At 36.7% G+C, this 17,661-nt stretch overlaps 1 protein-coding gene across 4 annotated transcripts in view; it reads right to left on the bottom strand.

Annotated features, from left to right (window-relative positions):
* LAMA2 (laminin subunit alpha 2) overlaps positions 1-17,661 on the bottom strand; it is a 391,440-nt gene that overhangs the window by 61,903 nt on the left and 311,876 nt on the right. For all 4 annotated transcript variants that reach the window (XM_074819148.1, XM_074819147.1, XM_074819146.1 and 1 more), the window contains 5 exons: positions 16,078-16,288; positions 14,339-14,455; positions 13,031-13,194; positions 9,312-9,450; positions 4,356-4,458 (listed from right to left, as the gene is read on the bottom strand). In XM_074819148.1, the coding sequence (XP_074675249.1) occupies positions 4,356-4,458; positions 9,312-9,450; positions 13,031-13,194; positions 14,339-14,455; positions 16,078-16,288 (734 nt within the window). The remainder of the gene's footprint in view (positions 1-4,355; positions 4,459-9,311; positions 9,451-13,030; positions 13,195-14,338; positions 14,456-16,077; positions 16,289-17,661) is intronic.

The following is a 17,661-nucleotide window of genomic DNA, read 5'->3' on the forward strand; positions in this document are numbered from 1 at the left end:
CAAGGCACAGAGAGAATGAAACTGGCAGGCAGCAGCATTCACTCATTTGCAGCCAAAATTTCAAAACTCCTTCTTAGCCAGAGAACTACATACAGATTTTGCTTCTCCCGCCATGGTTATTCCTTCTAACTCCTAGCCCCACAAAGAGAAATGACTAAATCTCCATTTTAATAGCTTCTGTCAGAAGCTTTGCTTTGTAAGGACTGTTTCAGCAGTTTTTGGTGGTAATATAAAATGTTTCCATGATTAACAGTCATTTTATAACTTGGGTAATTGGCCACAAATCAGGGGAATGTCATGATGTAGCAAGAAAACACTCCCACCTCCATCACAGCCCAGCCTGGATTTTTGGAATGTGTATTAGTTGAGTAGCTTACGGGTCTTCATTACTCTAACTAATGTACTACCTGTAGTGCAGACAGAGAAATTTTAAACTCATGATTACTTCTGTCTACCAGATCTTTATAAGTGCCCATCATCCATTCTGCTCTTCCAGTCAAGACTCTGAACAGGGTGGCTTTATAAGAATCATAAGAAAATACCTTTCTATTAGCATGACACTCAACTCTCACTTTCTATCATGGAAACATCAAGATATCTAGAAGGGATTACATTCACAATACTAATAACATCACCACTTTGGAGCAAAAGCAGGTGGGGAAAAAAAGAAATCTAAGAAATCAGTCACTGCATTTTATTCTTACACATATGCATTCTGGGCACAATGTTAACTGATCTTTGTGGGTCCAGCTGTGGAGCATGGTGGTGTTTTATTAGATGCAAAAAGGCGTACTGTGAAAAGTTCAGAATGTTCGTCTATATGAAGCACTTTAAATCTAAGACATATCATAGAGCATTAAGAAAGCTCCATCTCACTACCTTTCGGTATGGGGCAAGAACATAGAGAAAGATTGAATATGTGCATTTTAAGCACTGCTCCCTGCTTGCGTTAGGACTGCTTTAGACTGTTTAGACCTTTGCTTCTGAATTATGCAACTGTTATCAACTTAGATTCTCACTGGCATAAAATGGGAGAATAACATACTTTTTTCAAAAATCTCTGAAGTAATGTCTCGTTGAGGTTGTAATACAACTTTTCTCAGGGTTAAATTGGACAGTCTTGTGGGCACATGGAATTCACATATATCCAAGTACGGACACTATTTTATTTTGTCCTTGAAAACAGGGCACTGTGCTATGTGGAACACATGATTACTCCATTATATCTGCCTGGAGAGCACACAAAGCTCTGGACTCCACTCTGTGGCATCTAGTCTGCTCAGAGGAATGCTGCAGTAGGGAAGAGGCAGCGCTGCTGTTTTAGTGTTTCCTATACACTAGCCATGGCAAACTGCAGCAGTTTGTGTTCCAGAAATGGCCACTAACAGTATCCCTATTTGTTCTACTTCAGCCATGCTGCTTAAATTGACACTGGCTTCCCCTTGTAGCTTTTTGGTTTTCTGTAACATAATTACTGAAATGTGCCCCTCCAGCCCTAAATCTATACTGAATCTGGCAGTAAAGAGTCACAATAAAGAACACCCTAAACATGCATCCAAGATTTACTAGTAACTACAGACACATTTCTTTTCTCAGAGCTGCAACAAGAAAATAATAATGTTTTTAACTTTCCAACAGTGTATGACAATGAAATGTAATTAATGACCTTATGAAACATTACGCTTTACGACCTTATCAAACATTATGTTTACTTGTTAACTAGTTCTGCAGTTAGAAATCCTAGAGCTGCCAAGACTAAATGGAAGTGTAGTAATAGCCAAAAGATGACTCTTAAGTTGTATGGAACTCATCCTTCATGCTGTATGCTTTTTGCAATGCACCTCCCAGGAGGCCAACAAAAATTTTGTATGTTAAAACTTGAAAGACTGGGCTCTGTTATAAAAATCTGTCTTGTTTCTAATAAAAAGTATTTTAACTACTCTATCATGACAGGGAAGCTTCAGGCATCATCTCTGTGACAAGCAGTTTAAACCTCAACCTCGAATATTTACTGTGTGTGATTTTTATAGTTCTGATGCATGAAACAAAAAAACCAAAAAACCCAGCTTGCTTTTCAGATCCTATGATGAGCAAAAAATATCATGTCATAGCTGTTTTCCTTTCCTTGCCTTTATTTCTTCCAAGTCCTAAATCTGTTTTCTCACATAGCTTTTCAAGTGCTATGCTCTTCCCATCCTTGTGGTTAATTCCAGGTTAACCCTATTATAGCTTCAGTCAATTGAATCATCTAGTATGAAAGATTTTTTCAAAAACTACAGTGACCGGACACAAGCTTCTCAAAATATGCACAACAAAATTTCAGATTACAAAAGGGAGGGCATTACAGTGCACTAGTTTGAAATAAACCACAGAGTTATCAACTTGAACTTATTCTGTCTAGACCAATCAAAATATTACTCAGTATTTGGAGGAAAGAATTTAAAAGTAGTTGTACAGAGAACTCAATTAATTGATCCTCCTCTCAGATTTTACTATACCAGTGGCACAAACACTGTATGCTCCTAAATTGCTTTCTTTGTTACATATAAAAACAAAGCCATTTACGCAATAACGTTTAGCATTATTCACAAAGGCAGATGTGTGAAACTCAATGTTGGCCTACTTGAAAGTGGATAATTGTATCATGCTTATTTCCCCTCAGGTTTAGTTGAAATTAATTACTTTTTTTCCTTTCTAAGACTGCTGTGGAGAAAGAAGTGTTGAGTACTGTTAAACAGATGCTTCATTAGTGCTGCAATAAGTATTTTCTTAGAGGACCTATAAAACAATCTGTCTGGATAAAGATGCAAGAAAGGAACTGCTTTTGATTGCAATGATTAGAAGACCATTGAATCATAGGCTCAGAACAGATATTTGTCCAATGATCATTTTTCTCCTTCTGACCAAGAGTCATTCCTCACTGACGTTTGTCTAAGCTGTTTCAAAGATTTTCAAAGGTTGAATCTCCCTAATCTCAGGAATCAATTCCAGTACTTCTGTATTTTAATTACAAGGAAGATTTTCCTAATATGTGATCTTTATCAGTGCATTTGAGATATATTAGTCCCGTCTTTGGAGAAACCTTGGCATAACTGAAGAATATTAAGTCCCTTCTCAGTTGTCTCTTTTTTGTCTACAAATTTATATGATTTCCATCTTTCTCCTCACCTCTCCTCTGCTAGATCTCCAATTAGTCTTCATGATGTCTTCAGGACTGTCTGCAAACCACCTCAGCCCTCGTGAAGTTCAGTACCCAGGACTGCAACAAGCAACTTAGCTAAAACACTAGGAACCCTGAACACAGTGGAAGGATTGTTTCATGCATTCCTCTGTGACATCTGTCTTTTCCACCTCTACCCAGCACATGATCCAGGCTTCTCTTTAGTCTTGTTCTAGAGAACTGCCACCTAGACAATTGGTTCTCATTCTGCATTTCTGCAGCTGATTGTGCACGTGTGTATGAAAGCCCTCATATGTGTCCATACCGATTATTGTCCTACCTTCTCACACTATGGCATTCACCCATAATACTCGCATTTATTGATGAAAATATTAAGGACATTATAGGCACAGTCTGACCTGAATTACCAGATTTTACATCTCACCAAACAGCATAGTTCAAAACCTTTCCCCGCCCCCCAGTGAATAATATTAAATAGAAATCAAAGATGGTTTATTTTTCACCAGGAAATAGAAGTATTTGGTTTAGAATCTACAGAGTTTATGTTCTGAGTTGCATTTAGACATGTATTTATGCTTTAGGAACAAAGAAATATTTTTTTGTGTGTGAAAATAATTTTTCTCTAGAGACACGGTTTTAGTTTCATTTTTTTTAAGAAAACACTTAGCAATTCCCTCCCATTACTTTCTGTTTGGCAAACATCTTCATTCTACCTCCCCATGCTTCCCTTTTCTGGCATGATCCTATAAGCATCCTGAAGAGATGTGGTATCTCTGACTGGCATTGCAAACCCTGCTTTTGTATTGACAAGAATAAAAATTTAATGCTGGGCTGTTTTTCGTAATAATATTCTGCTAGAGCATTTAGTAAATCGGAACCAGTATTTCCATCCCCCTCTCCTCCCCACTTACTCTGGCCCTTACTGTAGTTATCAAGAGAAGGCCAAGGCTTCACCCTCCTCAGCCTTCCTGTCCACTAAACGGTAAGAGAGGACAAGCATCCCTGAATAATGTCTGGACCCAAAACAGGAGAATCTTTTTCACTGATACAGTGTTCCATTTCAAATGAATTCTACCGATCCTACTGATCATAGCTTCTTCATATTGGAAGCATAGCAATCTCACAATGGTTTTTTTTGTATTTAATGGGCCTGAATGCTACATATGGCACATACCTTTGACATCATTTTCTAACATCTTGGCTTCATTAAGGACCCTGAAGCTTTTCTGAAGAGAGCTCTTGGCACCATCCTTCAATGATCCTTGAGGGCCAGATGTCTGTAGACAAACAAGCAGCGTCATACATACAGGAAAGTCTGAAGTCATAAAAGATATATGACGATGATCTAAGTGAACAGTCATCTAAATTTTAAGTGTATGTCAATGTGCTCTGAATTATATTCCATTGCCGTTATATTGGTTTACAAGAGACAGAAAAAAAATATTTCTCTAATTAATTTCCTTTTGTTTTTACATGAAGCCAGATCTCCTTTGGAATACCAGTGATGACTTTAATAAAAAGAGAAAATGTTTATAGTGTTAAAGAAACAGGTTTGACTCTAGGGGAAAAAAACTTTGTCCAAAACAAACAAAGAAAAAGATATTTCAACTTAAACATGGGTTTCTTCCTCCAGTTATGGACACAACACCTTGCAGTACAATATCTATCCCTAAGAGCAGCTACAGTACCTTTAGAAGCTAGAGTGGACCTGATGATCCAAATTCTAATACTGACAACAAATATTCCTTTGTGGTTAAATTCAAGAATTGTAATTGCTAGGTCAGTAAAGAAAATATAAGAGAAACAGAGTTTAAAAAGAAGGGCAAACTGCAGTTAATCTGAAGGAGTTTTATTACTAAATAACCATCCTTCATCATATCATGCTACTTAAAGATCTTTCTTTTGAAAAACAACCATCTCGTATCTTCAGTGCAGAGACTGATCAATAGATAGAAGGGTTTTTCTAAATTAGATTAGTATTTTCAGTTGGTAGAAAATGCTCTAGGTTCTGAATCACTTACTGTTCTGTTTGTAAGAGTGAACTCAGGTCACACATCATACTGAATACATTTCTTTGAGAATACTCCTGACAGTCAGATAACATTCTACATTAGTCATGGGTCATAGCCTTGTAACTAGTATGTAATTAAGAAGCAGCTACTTTTCATTTTCCATGACAGATACATATACTCAAAAATTAACTGTGTCAATTAAATGACACAGTTATTATTGCTATTCATTATTTATATAATGAGCAAGCCCGGAGGTGATATTTCGCATGCTACTGAATCTTTGTTGTTTTTCGATGACACTGTAAAAACCATATATTGGATTTGCCCATTTCTTTTTCTTTTAAAAATCTTAGGGAGCACCTTGGATACTTTCAAAATTCATAACTGAGTTTTTTGTTACAGCATATCTCATGGCATATGTCACCATGTCACAGGGTTATAGCTATTAAAGATTCCTTGTATTCATACAGGATGTAAATGTATGCTTAGCTTTCATCATAGGCTAAATGATTTTAAGAAAGCCCATATGACTGCCGTATTTCCAAGCTCACCTGAAATATTAAGCTGTGTACATAAATTCCTTTCAACATCAACAGAAACTATACATTCGAAAGATGAACAAAATTAGTTTCTTATATATTTTCTGTATCACTTAATACAAGTAGCCTTGGTAATTGAAAAATACATATAAACCCAGAAGAAAAAAAAAAAGACTATCCACTTAAGCAAAAGACTGCTCCTGAAGGAAGAATGTTTGGCTGGATTTTGTGGCAGATGCACCTGTCAAATCAGATAATACTTTGTATTTTTTTCCCATTAGCAACAGAACCCAGGGTACGATAACTCTGTGACCATGGACTTTAAAAAATAAAGATTGTTATTGTTATTAAATGACTAGACATGGTTGACTGGCCATTAAAGCAGTTTATATTCAATAAAATGAAGTTGGAAGGCCAGATTTACAATGCAAACCCAAGTTCATCAAATCAGGGACAATAATTGCATATGTGCTGACAGTTAGTCAGAAACAGATTTCAACATAAAGTTAATACTAGAAAAGTCTCTTCAGAGACAAATACACTTGTACTACTTAAAAGCTTTATTTTATATTTATTTTTAAATAATTCTGAAAGGGAGGATTAATCAAGACATCTGATATAAAACATACTTTTTTTGCTAGTTTTTCTTGTGGTTCATGAGGCGTCAGGTCAATAATGAAAAAAAAAACAAAACATTTTCTTTCTGGCTTTGTGTGAGGTGAGTTTGTGTGCTTGTGGCAAGCCTGGGTCATGATGACCAGTCTATAAGCACTCTCTAAAAAGCCTAAGAATAATCACACTTTTTCAAGATGTATCATAAGACTATGATTCTGATCTGCGAGATACAAGCTGTACCTGTTAACATGATTCCTCTCTTCAGTCAGTTACTGCCTTGGCTAAGTAATGGGATGTTGAAGCTGCTTGAATGCTAGAGATTTCTCATCTGTGATAAATTCATTTTGTTTTAAAGGGAAGAGCAAATACATCATAAAAACCTTGAAAGGAATTTTTCTGTTGTATTTTAAATACACTTTTCCCAGTCATTTATCAGGCTTCCTGTAATCACAATGGATTTTAAGCATCCTTTTGTTCTTACTTTTAGCAACAATAGTTTAATTTTAAAACAAATAATTTTCCCATTACAAACCAAGAAACAAAAAAACCCTGAGATATCACTAAGGTTCTTGTAAATTATTTGTTCCAGTGATGTGCAGGGTGGAATCTAATACTAAATCCTGTCCCTACTATCTCTAGTTCATGCACAAGCTTGCTGCTGTTGGGAAACCTTTCTCCCCCTGCCCCAACATTACAATTGGTCAATGGGAAGGGTTAGGCTCTGGGATGCACGTGAGCCTCAGCACTTTCTCCATGATCAGCTGGAGATCAGAGTCTTTTACAGAAGACAGGCACCCACAAGTGCTCTCATAAAGAAGAGAACATGACCCCATCTTTCAAAAGGAGGGGAAAGACATGCTCTCTGTCTTCTACACAGGGTCCTAAAAAGCACCTTCTCAGAAAGGAGGGGACACAGTTTCCAGGAGCTTCTCAGTCTGAGAAGGCTCAAATCCACAAATGCTGCCTTCTAGAAGAGTGATTGAACCACTGAGCTCCAAACAGCCCTGAATGAGGGTGCACACCCACTCTCACGCTGAAGCTCAGCTAAAAGCAAGTTCCTTGAGGTCTGTGGAAAGAGGGAGCATGATTTACCTGCTTAGCAGTTAAGCTCTTCACTTAGGATGAACAAACCTTCGACAGTCTTTGCATAAAACCAGAAAAATAGAATAGCAAAATGATGACTGAACTTCATAATTAACATAGCTTTAAAATCTGGCCTGAAATCCTGACATGATCATTTACCAAAATAATGGTTAAAATCCACTTTGCTCTGCACCAATTTGATGGTAAACCACTGATTACCTCTACTCTATATCAAGTCAATTACATTTAAAAGGCAGCAGCTCCCTGCATTTTTTTCTTTATCAACTAGATCCCTGTTACACATATACAGCTCATAACAAAAAACCAAGCTCCCTCTAATGAATACATGTAATGGAGATGCTTAAAACCTCATCTTAATATCTTAGTCTCTTTCCTTGCTACTCACTTGCCTCCATTTACATCATATTGTCCATCTTCACCTCCTTCCCTTTCAAATTATCTATCCAATTTCTCTCCATAGTATAATCAGACAGTTCACCATTTGATATATACACTTTTGTAGCCATACTGTAATTGCTTGCATTGTTTCTTGACTGCTGTGTGTCTTTTTTTCCTATTCAACCCTTGAAACAGCTGACTGCCCTACTCACTGTGAGTCATCAAAGGAGCAAAAGATAGCTATCTGTATTAAATCCTAACGAGAAGAAGAAAAAAATCCACAGCTCCTTATTTACTTCTGCAGTGTAATTAGGAGTTCCAGTGAAACAAATAACTATTTACAGAAAACTAGCGCATACTAACGCATGAGGTGAAATTTTTTCATCAAGAGAGAAATACTGTAATTAGTGTTATTTGAAATAGAAATTGACAATGTAAGCAGCCTAAAAATATTAAAATTGTTGTGCAGTGTCTAGATCACTTTATATACAGACCTTCACAGGATGTGATTCCTTTTGTTATTCTCGTAATCCATTCAACTGAAGTAGCTCTCTGCAAGCTACTCTATTCAGGTACAAGTACTGTAACTATGAGTTGCTTCTGTTCATCTATATGTTTCTGTATCAAACATAGGCTCTGACAATTTCATATTATATTGTCATTTCCTTGTGTCTGTGAAATGCACATCAGTTGCTCTCTGATTGACTTCCAGAAATTAGCCATTAACTCTGATATTTGACATAAAAAATAATTCTGGCTATGCTCAGAACATTCTCTGCTCACCGTATACGCATTAAGGAGCCGAGTTCCTCATTATGACTCAGGCTGGAGAGCTGGCTTTACCTTACAGTCCTATTTTTAAAAGTTCTCTCTGCTTCTTCTGAAAATTTGCATGCACTACCTCATAGTGAGAATAAGATTCCTCTGTGAAAACTGGCAGAGTTCACAAAAGAAGCTGTATGGTTTCTATGAATAAAACTTTCCACTCCCCTCCTACGATTCTCCATTTCCAGAATTGACAGGTGCATGTTGTTCATCCTATGTACAGGGAAGTGCCTCTGAGCATTTTTATGGAACTAGAGGGTGAAGAGTTAATTAAGGTATGGAGTTCTTTGGATGTGTGCAAAATATTCATTGAATATAAACCAGCTTTACTAATTATCAAATAACCTACAGTCCTGACTTAAAGCTGTTGGCTTGAGCCACAGACAGAGCCTGAATGGCAGAAGACAGAGTGAGGAAGAATAGTAAACAAAAAGGGAAAGAAAAATAAGGAACAGGAGGTAGGAACAAAGGGGGATGTAGTCTAAAGGTACATGTAGCTCTGACAGGGGCATAGCTTTCTGATGGCAATACAAGAACCTATGGCGGCAGGGGTCTCTAAATAAAGTCATAAAATAGCAAAACATGGATCTGAGATAAGGTGTAGCACAGTTCCATAGAAAATCTAAGCCTTCTTCCCAATTTACTTATTTTTCTTACCGCTTGCATAGCTTCATTTGCAAGAGCCTTGGCTTCCTTGGCAACTTTTTCAGCTTCATCTGTGTAATCCTTGATGTTAGTATAAGCATTGAAAGCAAGTGTGGCATTGAAAGAGAGGTTTTTGGCTTCAGCAAGGATTCTGTTGGGATGGGAAAAGTAAACACACCATTAAACCTGCTATCAGAGCTCAACAGAATATAGTATCCTACTTTTTCAAACCCAACAGCCTGTATTTCTAAGGCTATTTCTAAGGCATTTCTTTAGAGAGCAATGCTACACTTGAGTTTTGAGGAGTTCTGGCATCATGTGTTTAATGGAATTCACATTTTATCTGTGCAGAAAGACATAAAAAACAATGTTTGCTAAAAGAGGAGATTCTGTGAGATAATAATGGATCAGACAACTGAGAAAAGATAGTGCAGTGCTTAACACTATAGTCTAGATAACATATATTCATAATGTGGGATTATAGGTTATGTGTTGAACCAGGCAACTCAATGAATTTTGCAATGTATGAACATGGGGGTCATCATAGGCATGTTTTAAAATAGACTCTCTGGACAACTAATTTCTTGGTCCAGCTGCCAAACACAGAAATGCCAAGTTTGGAGGAAATCTCACTGTCTAAACCAAATCCTAAATGTTAATTTTGCTGACTAAAATGAAAAACATAAGCAATAATGCTTCATATTGAATGGGAAGTTCCATTTGCATGAAATACTCCATTCTAATAACTATAATTTGATTAAAAGGTAATTATAAACAAATAATATTTCCTGGTGCAGGGACCGGAGCTCAGCTAACCTGTTCCAGGGGAATTTCTAGCCAGTAGGCTGGAGAAATCACTTCTCTTGCACTCTCTCTGTATGATATATTCAAATATTTTCCATGAAAAAGTACTGCACCAGAATTAACTTGAAGACATACATCTCAGTATACATTATGCCTGATGCCTATGATGCTTTTCCTGAATAAAGGGTAAATGGGATGAAATCCCCACTTGAACTGGACAAGAATGGATTTGAATTTGGAGTTTTGCCTCTCTGGGAAATGCTGTAGTCATCAAGGTGTATGGCAATATAAGGGAGGCAGGGATTACTCCTGCTGGACCTGTTCCAGCTTGTATAATAAAACACGTAGTCATTGAGACAGTGCGTGTAGAAGAAAGGGAAATTCATTTTCTAACCTAGTAATTAATCTGTTCTCTGGGGAACTGGGACAGCTGGGCTCCAATCCTGACTTCAATAAGTATTTAATAATTTCTACAAAATGCAACAGGAAAGACAAAGGGGATGGAAGGTACACTCCCTGGACTCCACATGTAGTTAATAGAGGGACAGAGATTCCCTTTAGGCCACTGTAGAAACAGCATGACTGAACTGCCTCTGCATCAATCTTGGAAAAGCATATCTCCTTCCTCAACCACAGATGGAGCTCACTAGGCTATAGTAAGCTTTTGTGATGCTCTGTTAGAGAAACGCGCAGCCCAGAATAGCTATCTAGCTAGTAGCTCAGGTACTGCTTAGAAATATGGTTCAAATCCCTTCTGGTTAGGAGAGACCTGAACTGAATTTGCCAAATACCAATGAAGTTTACTCATGAGCAGGCGATTACTCATGAGCAGGTGATAAGGGAGAAGCCTATACTAATATCTCCTTGTATACCAGAAAAAACAATTTTTGCTAGGTTAAATTCATGAACTGTTCCATGTTCTAACTCTCAAGAGAACATCCTCACCATCAATCAATATACTATTTGAAGCCTTAGGGTGTGATTAGAGAGAAAGGGCTCTCCCTCAATTTCTCCTGTAAGACAAAATGGTATGTTTCAGCAAATTTAGTATTAACTGAAAGACACCCAAGTGCCAGTTGTGAAGATAGATACATTTTTCTGAATTCCTAAGACAGATAGAGCCTGCATATTCCTGTAAAGTATGGATGTTTAATGTCAGTGCATGAAGTAAACAGCTTTATCCCAATGCAGGATTAGATAGCACCTTGGTATTTCTTTGTTCTTTGAAATTATCTATCTATCTGACCACATTAGAAATTTTAATTTTGAAAAATTTGCTTTTAGATATAATTTTTAATGTCCTTGATTCTACATTTTTTTATTATATATCTTGAGAAACTGAGGTTGATGTCCAGATCAGATAGAAGTATACATTACTATTCACTATTATACCACAGCGAATGCGACTTTAAATGCTACCTTAAGCTCCTTAAGGCCAAACTGTCAAGCTGTGTGAAGACAGAAGCACATGCACGCACCTACAAAAAAGTCTATTTAGAGTAATTAAAAACCTCTATCTCAAAATGCGTCTTGCAACTATCTACATTTTCTCTACTTCTTAGTTCCTTCATGCCAACTTTCCAACTATTTGGATATTTATATCCAAATTCAGTACTGTGGTTGGATGTGACACTAGACACCTACTTTAGGCCCAGAGGTGCACCACAAAACTGATGTGTCCTAATCAGACAGTGCACATGTCATTTCCAGAAGCCACGTTTTTCTAGAAACAGTGCCCTTCAAATCCTTTTTACTCAGGAAACCACAACTATCATTATTTTATGAACTCATCAAAACATAAATTAGACTGAATACCTAGAGTTGTGTGAGTACAGTGTATATGAAGCCAGTAATTTTACAAGTATCAGACACTATCGGAGATAATTCTGTGCCTCTTCCTCAAAATTACAGATGCTGACAAGAAAAAATGCATTAAGCGTTTGCTCACAAGTCTTTGAGATATTAAAGTCTTCAGGCAGATTGTTGTGAGCAACAGAAAAGGAGCATATTGTTGATGTTAAAAAAATAGTATCTTTTTTTCATTCATGTATCGCTTTTGAGAAAATAAAACTCTGAAGCTATGCTGGGGACAGGTCCAAGAGGCAGAATATTCATGATCTATTTCTGAGTATTACTGTTGCAAATTACACTTACTATTTATGGCTTGCTTTCTTAAATGCAAAAATGTAATAAAACAAAACCACAATAAACTCTCCCCTCCAAAAACCCCAACAAATCCAAAACAAACCAAAAAAAACCCCTTACCTTCTATTCTTTTCAGGAAACCATACTCATGATGATTTAGGAAGTATCATTCTTCTGAAAGGGCTGTGGTCATATAAACCAAGGGCATTGCAAATCTCACTTATATTTAGGAATGTGATAGTGGTAAACAGAAACTGAAGTTTCTATACTTAGGTTTAAGCATTTTGGCCCATGACAACTACTCATTTTGGGAGGGTGTTTTGAAGCCACTAGAGGGATTACTGTCTGTCACTATGCGGGATTTCTGACAGTAAACTAATTAGCACCATGATAAGGGTCTCCTACCAAAATGGTCATCTTAAAAATACTGCTTGATTTTAACAAATGTTTATGAAAACATATAGTGGGCTCTGTATCATAATTTCAATTTTTCTCACAGCAACATAGCAGTAAGCATATGGTAAGTTAAACTCTGTTATGAGTGCGTCTGACGGCACTGTTTGCAGTTAATGCAGCCTATAAGCATCACAAGATGTATGAAACGGTTTACAAGAGATACACACAGAAATTAACCAGCTGGATAGTTGTATACTCATATAGAACACTGGTTATTTGTATACTCCCAGATGTCGAAGTCCAAGAAGAATGCTCTTCAATTTCTGTCAAGCAATTTTACAAACCTGCTTCATGATTTTATCATTACCAATGAATGGCTGCCTTACCCATCCAGTATTGCGGATGATTCATTCAGCTGGGCTGCATGGTTCTCAGTTTGCAACACCTTTTCTGGAAGCATTCTGTCATGAATTTCTTGTGATAAATCATCTATTTTATCCTTCAGCTGATCAGACATTGGCTGTATCTTATCAGCAACGCCTTCTACATACTGAAAATGAGAAAAGAAAGGTGAAAAGTGCAGCTGAATGTAAGCACTCTGTAGCTGTTTATATATATATTTTTTCCTTATGAGGTATTATCTCATAACTTACCCATCCATTAAGACTTCAGGAAAACACTATGGATAGAATAAAGGAATGGCTGGACCAGAGAGCAGAGGGGAGACAAAATATTCCAAGAGCTACTTGCCTCTCTTGAACTTAGTAGAAGTTTTTATTTTACAAATAAGGAATTGCACAGTTTAAAAGCTTATAAACTCTAATTTGGATTTCTTTCCTAAATGTTGATGCATACATAGTTACACTAAATTGTCATGGTACTCCACAATAATAACAAATCAATGACAGAAGTTTCATGTTTCAGGACCCTTTGAATGACTCCAATGTATTTTTGCTTATTAAAGTATGTTAGTAAGAACTATACTTTTTGAAGAGCTGCCCATTCCTGTTCCAGTAAGTTGTCCCAAAGTGTTTCCTTTCCCATTTCTCCAAAAGGCATTTTTCCAATCATTACAACAATTTTCAGTGCAAGATGGAAATATTTCCAGAACCAATGATATTTCAAGATTTTTTTTTTTTTTTTTTTGTAGGTAAGGCACTGATCTCAAACTCTGTTGATAAAACTTCTAGGGCAGAATTTTCAAAAACATTATGTAAAATGAGAGTACAATCTTCCCCTCTCCCTTGTCTATCTAGTCTTAAAATTGTTGCCACAGGCAACAAATTATTTCTGAAGTTTCCTTCTGATGTGCACACAGTTTTTGTGCAGATAAATCTACATCTAGATCACAGAGTCGCAGTGAGATTGTGAATGGGTCTGCTGCATCTGCAGTTCTAAAGATAAACTCAGTACTGCAATCAGAATACCATGTTTATAAAAGAAGGCAGACTCCATGAAAAATTATGAGCTAGCTCTTTATGTAATCCAATGAAACACTTAAATCTCAATGTTAATATTTATATACCAGATTACCTTTTCTGCCATACGGCAATGGAAAAATGATTTCTTCCAATTCAAATATTCAAACATTGATAAATAAGAAGAGAAATCAGGTGTTACTTTAATTATGTATTTTGCTTCCATAGTGATGCTCCATTGTACTAACTCTCAGATAAGGATGTCAAAACACTCACCTCTACAGCTAAGCTGATTTCATTTACAAGTTTGTTGGCTTCATTAAGGATATCATTCCCTTCCTGCAGGCTCTTTTCAACATCTTGTCTGCCATCTTCTACAGCCTTCTTCTTTTTCTATAGGATGTGTTCACACAAAGAAAAATATGAGTTGTTTACTAGAACAGGAATGCCAGTTCAAATACCAGCATCCCAATACAAGACTGCATTTTGTCACCATGCCACAATGCCACTCCTGGAATTCTCTGAGCTTTCAGAGCAAATGCAGTGACAACAATAAAGCACATATAATGTAAGATATCTTTTCCTTCTCCTCCTACCCCCAGCTTTGCACATATAATGTAAGATATCTTTTCCTTCTCCTCCTATCCCCAGCTTTGTATCCCCCTCCCACACAGTAGGTGTTTTGTTGCTCTATAACACAGGTAACTGACTGTAGTACTACTGCAAAATGAATCAGAAAGAAGTCAGAAACCCTAATCTTTACCCAGATGTGCACATTTCTCATGTTGACAATTACCTTCTCTGGCTATGAAGGCAAAATTTATCAAAATATTCTGCTGCTTTCCTATTTACGTCCACTGGTGTTTCACTAAGTACTGAATGAAAAACAAAAGATGATGGTTTGGAGCAACCTTAGGATTCTTGATTTTACAACTGGTAAAAATACTGCATATTGTGTCGTAAGGATGGACTTCTGAATAAGGAACTGGCAATTTCCTGTGCAAGATCCATTGAGTATCACAGATAGGAGACCATGGCATTCTAGCGTTAAGAGTGCTGTGATGGCTTCTTGGTCAAAACAGGATCAAAATAAAGCAAAAAACTCTTCAAAACAATCAGGTTGGGCAGGACTGCTGGAAAGGGTGCCTTCAGGCACTCTGATACTGTGATGCAGACAATATTTTAAAAACTGAGATAGCGGGTAATTTTTCCAGCCTTTATCCATTCACCTTTGGGAAGAAAATGCACAGAACAGAGATCACCTAACTTCTTTCCAGCACTCTATTTCCTTAATTCAATCAAGCCCACAAATCTCTGCTGAGAACTGAGGTCTTGGAACTCTAACCTCATCACTGTACATGAGGTGAAAGCTCATCAAGATACAAACAGAGTCGAAACATTTATCTTCATTAGGTTGACTCTGCTCTTTATGTCTTGGTTAAATGCTTGTTAATGTACAGTATAATATGTTCTTTAAGTCTGCAATTTAAATTAAATCACAAGCAGACCCCTCTGCTATGAAGGAGATCATTTATAACAGCTACTAACTACAGAGGATAGAGTTTGATTTATTACTCTGTAATATCGACATACCCCCTCCAGTCTTCTTCCCAGGAGTTAGAGAGGGAGATGAAAGTGTAAGTTTTCTAGGAGCAAATATATGATAGCAAAGATTTTAACTGAACTCCTATTTAAATCTTGAGCACAAGATTTGAATTTTACATGACTATTTATACTGGGATGAATTTAATCTCCCCCAGAACACTAAATCCAATGCACCCTCTACTCAGTGTTTAAAAGCAGATGATATTATTTTGATAAAACTGTGGAGTAATTCTACTTATAAAAGCCAATGCATTTCCTCCTTCTGAGGAACATGTTTCCTTTTAATTAGATCAGATATATTTTAATAATATTTTTGGTTTGGTTCTATTTTTGTTTCAAGATTTAATCATGCAAAGTTTCGAATTTGATCAGACTCCAAGTAATCAAGCATACAACTTGTCAGGACTCACCTCTACCATGGTCATATTTTTTTGGTTGACTGCAGATAAATGATCAGCCTCCCTAATTTTACTCATAGCTTCTCTTAGCAGATCTCGAGCATCATCAACTTTGGTGTTGTAGTTTGCTAGCTTGTCCTGGACCTCATTTTTGAGATCCTCATTTTTCTCACTGGGCTCACCAAATAATTTCTTCACCTTGTCCAAAAGATCTTCTGCATTCCTGCAATACATCACCATCCATGAAGGCACTGAGTTCATATTCCCTACACCAAATAATCTGAATATTCTTAATAACATGCAAAGGAAGTAGACCTCTAAATTAAATCTCAAAGTAACTTTCAAGAGAACACATGCTTAATAAAGTGAAATAACAGTTGTTCTTAAGCCCTTTCTTAAAGAGGGTTTTAAACGCCACTAAGGTCCTATTTATGAAGTAGAAAATATTCAAATATTCTCCACTGAAGACCATTTTGTCTTTTTTTATTTTTTTGGTAAGTTGCCATTCTTGAGATCTGACTAGTGAAGCAAGGTTTTTCTTAAACATTTCAAGCTTTTCTGAAACATTTCAACTTGTCAAAAAGATTTCCTTCATTCACGTTAATGTGACACGTGACACAAAGTAGTATCCTACCTTGAACTGAGGGGGATATGTAAATATGCCTGATTTCAAGCTGTCTTAGAGCAGACAAACTGCTTTAGACAGTCAAAAATCATAAATACTTTCCTGTGAAATAAACAACCCCCAGGATCCTTGGATTTATGACTTCCAGTAGCCAAACAATTTTGCTTATCTAAGATAAATTCTGGGATATTTTTAATAGACTTTGGCAACACAGAAACAGAAAGTTCACAAGTGCCTGCTTTTGGCAGGGGTACAGTATTTCTTGATCATCAGAGAGTTGCCACACCCAGTTTTAAAGGACTGGAGTACTGGAGTCTTTATGCCCTCTCATCTCCCTGCCTCATGATACCAGGCCATTGAATCACTTTCATGTAATGCAACACCACTGCATTAATGCAATGATATGACAAGGACAGAAAAAAAAGACAAAAAAAAAAGAGGCACTTCCAAGCTGATGCTTTAGAGATAAACAAAAGTCCTAAGTAAACAGGAATCTGTAGGATAGATAATACCTACAGAAGAAATCTACTGCACTTTCATCTGGAACAGATTAAGTTTTTCTTCCTGTCTCATTATGGCAATGGGTCTGAAGAAGCAGTGTGGAAAACAAGAACTGTATTTTCTGAAAAACACTGCAGTTTGGCCTGCTTATAGTCAGTTCCATTAGAAACCTTCTGAAAATAAACACATAAATAAATGCACACACACAAAAATATCTGAGAGTTGGAAAAGACATGCTGCCAATGGGCATAATTTAGATGAAGGATCTGAATTGGAGTCAAGGAAAGCCAAATTGTTACCTTAGCTTTGCAATTTTCTGAGATGGATTTTTTTTTTCCATCTGCCCTGCCCTTGGTTTTGATGAAAAAAACAAAAAATCATTAATGTTGTGAATTTGCAACTTCTGGGGACAAAATATTTAATCAAAAATTAAATCCCAGTATTGACACCCTGTCACAGAGGAAGTGTAG

Source organism: Strix aluco, chromosome 3 (genome assembly GCF_031877795.1).
Source record: "Strix aluco isolate bStrAlu1 chromosome 3, bStrAlu1.hap1, whole genome shotgun sequence".
NCBI classification, from domain to species: domain Eukaryota; kingdom Metazoa; phylum Chordata; class Aves; order Strigiformes; family Strigidae; genus Strix; species Strix aluco.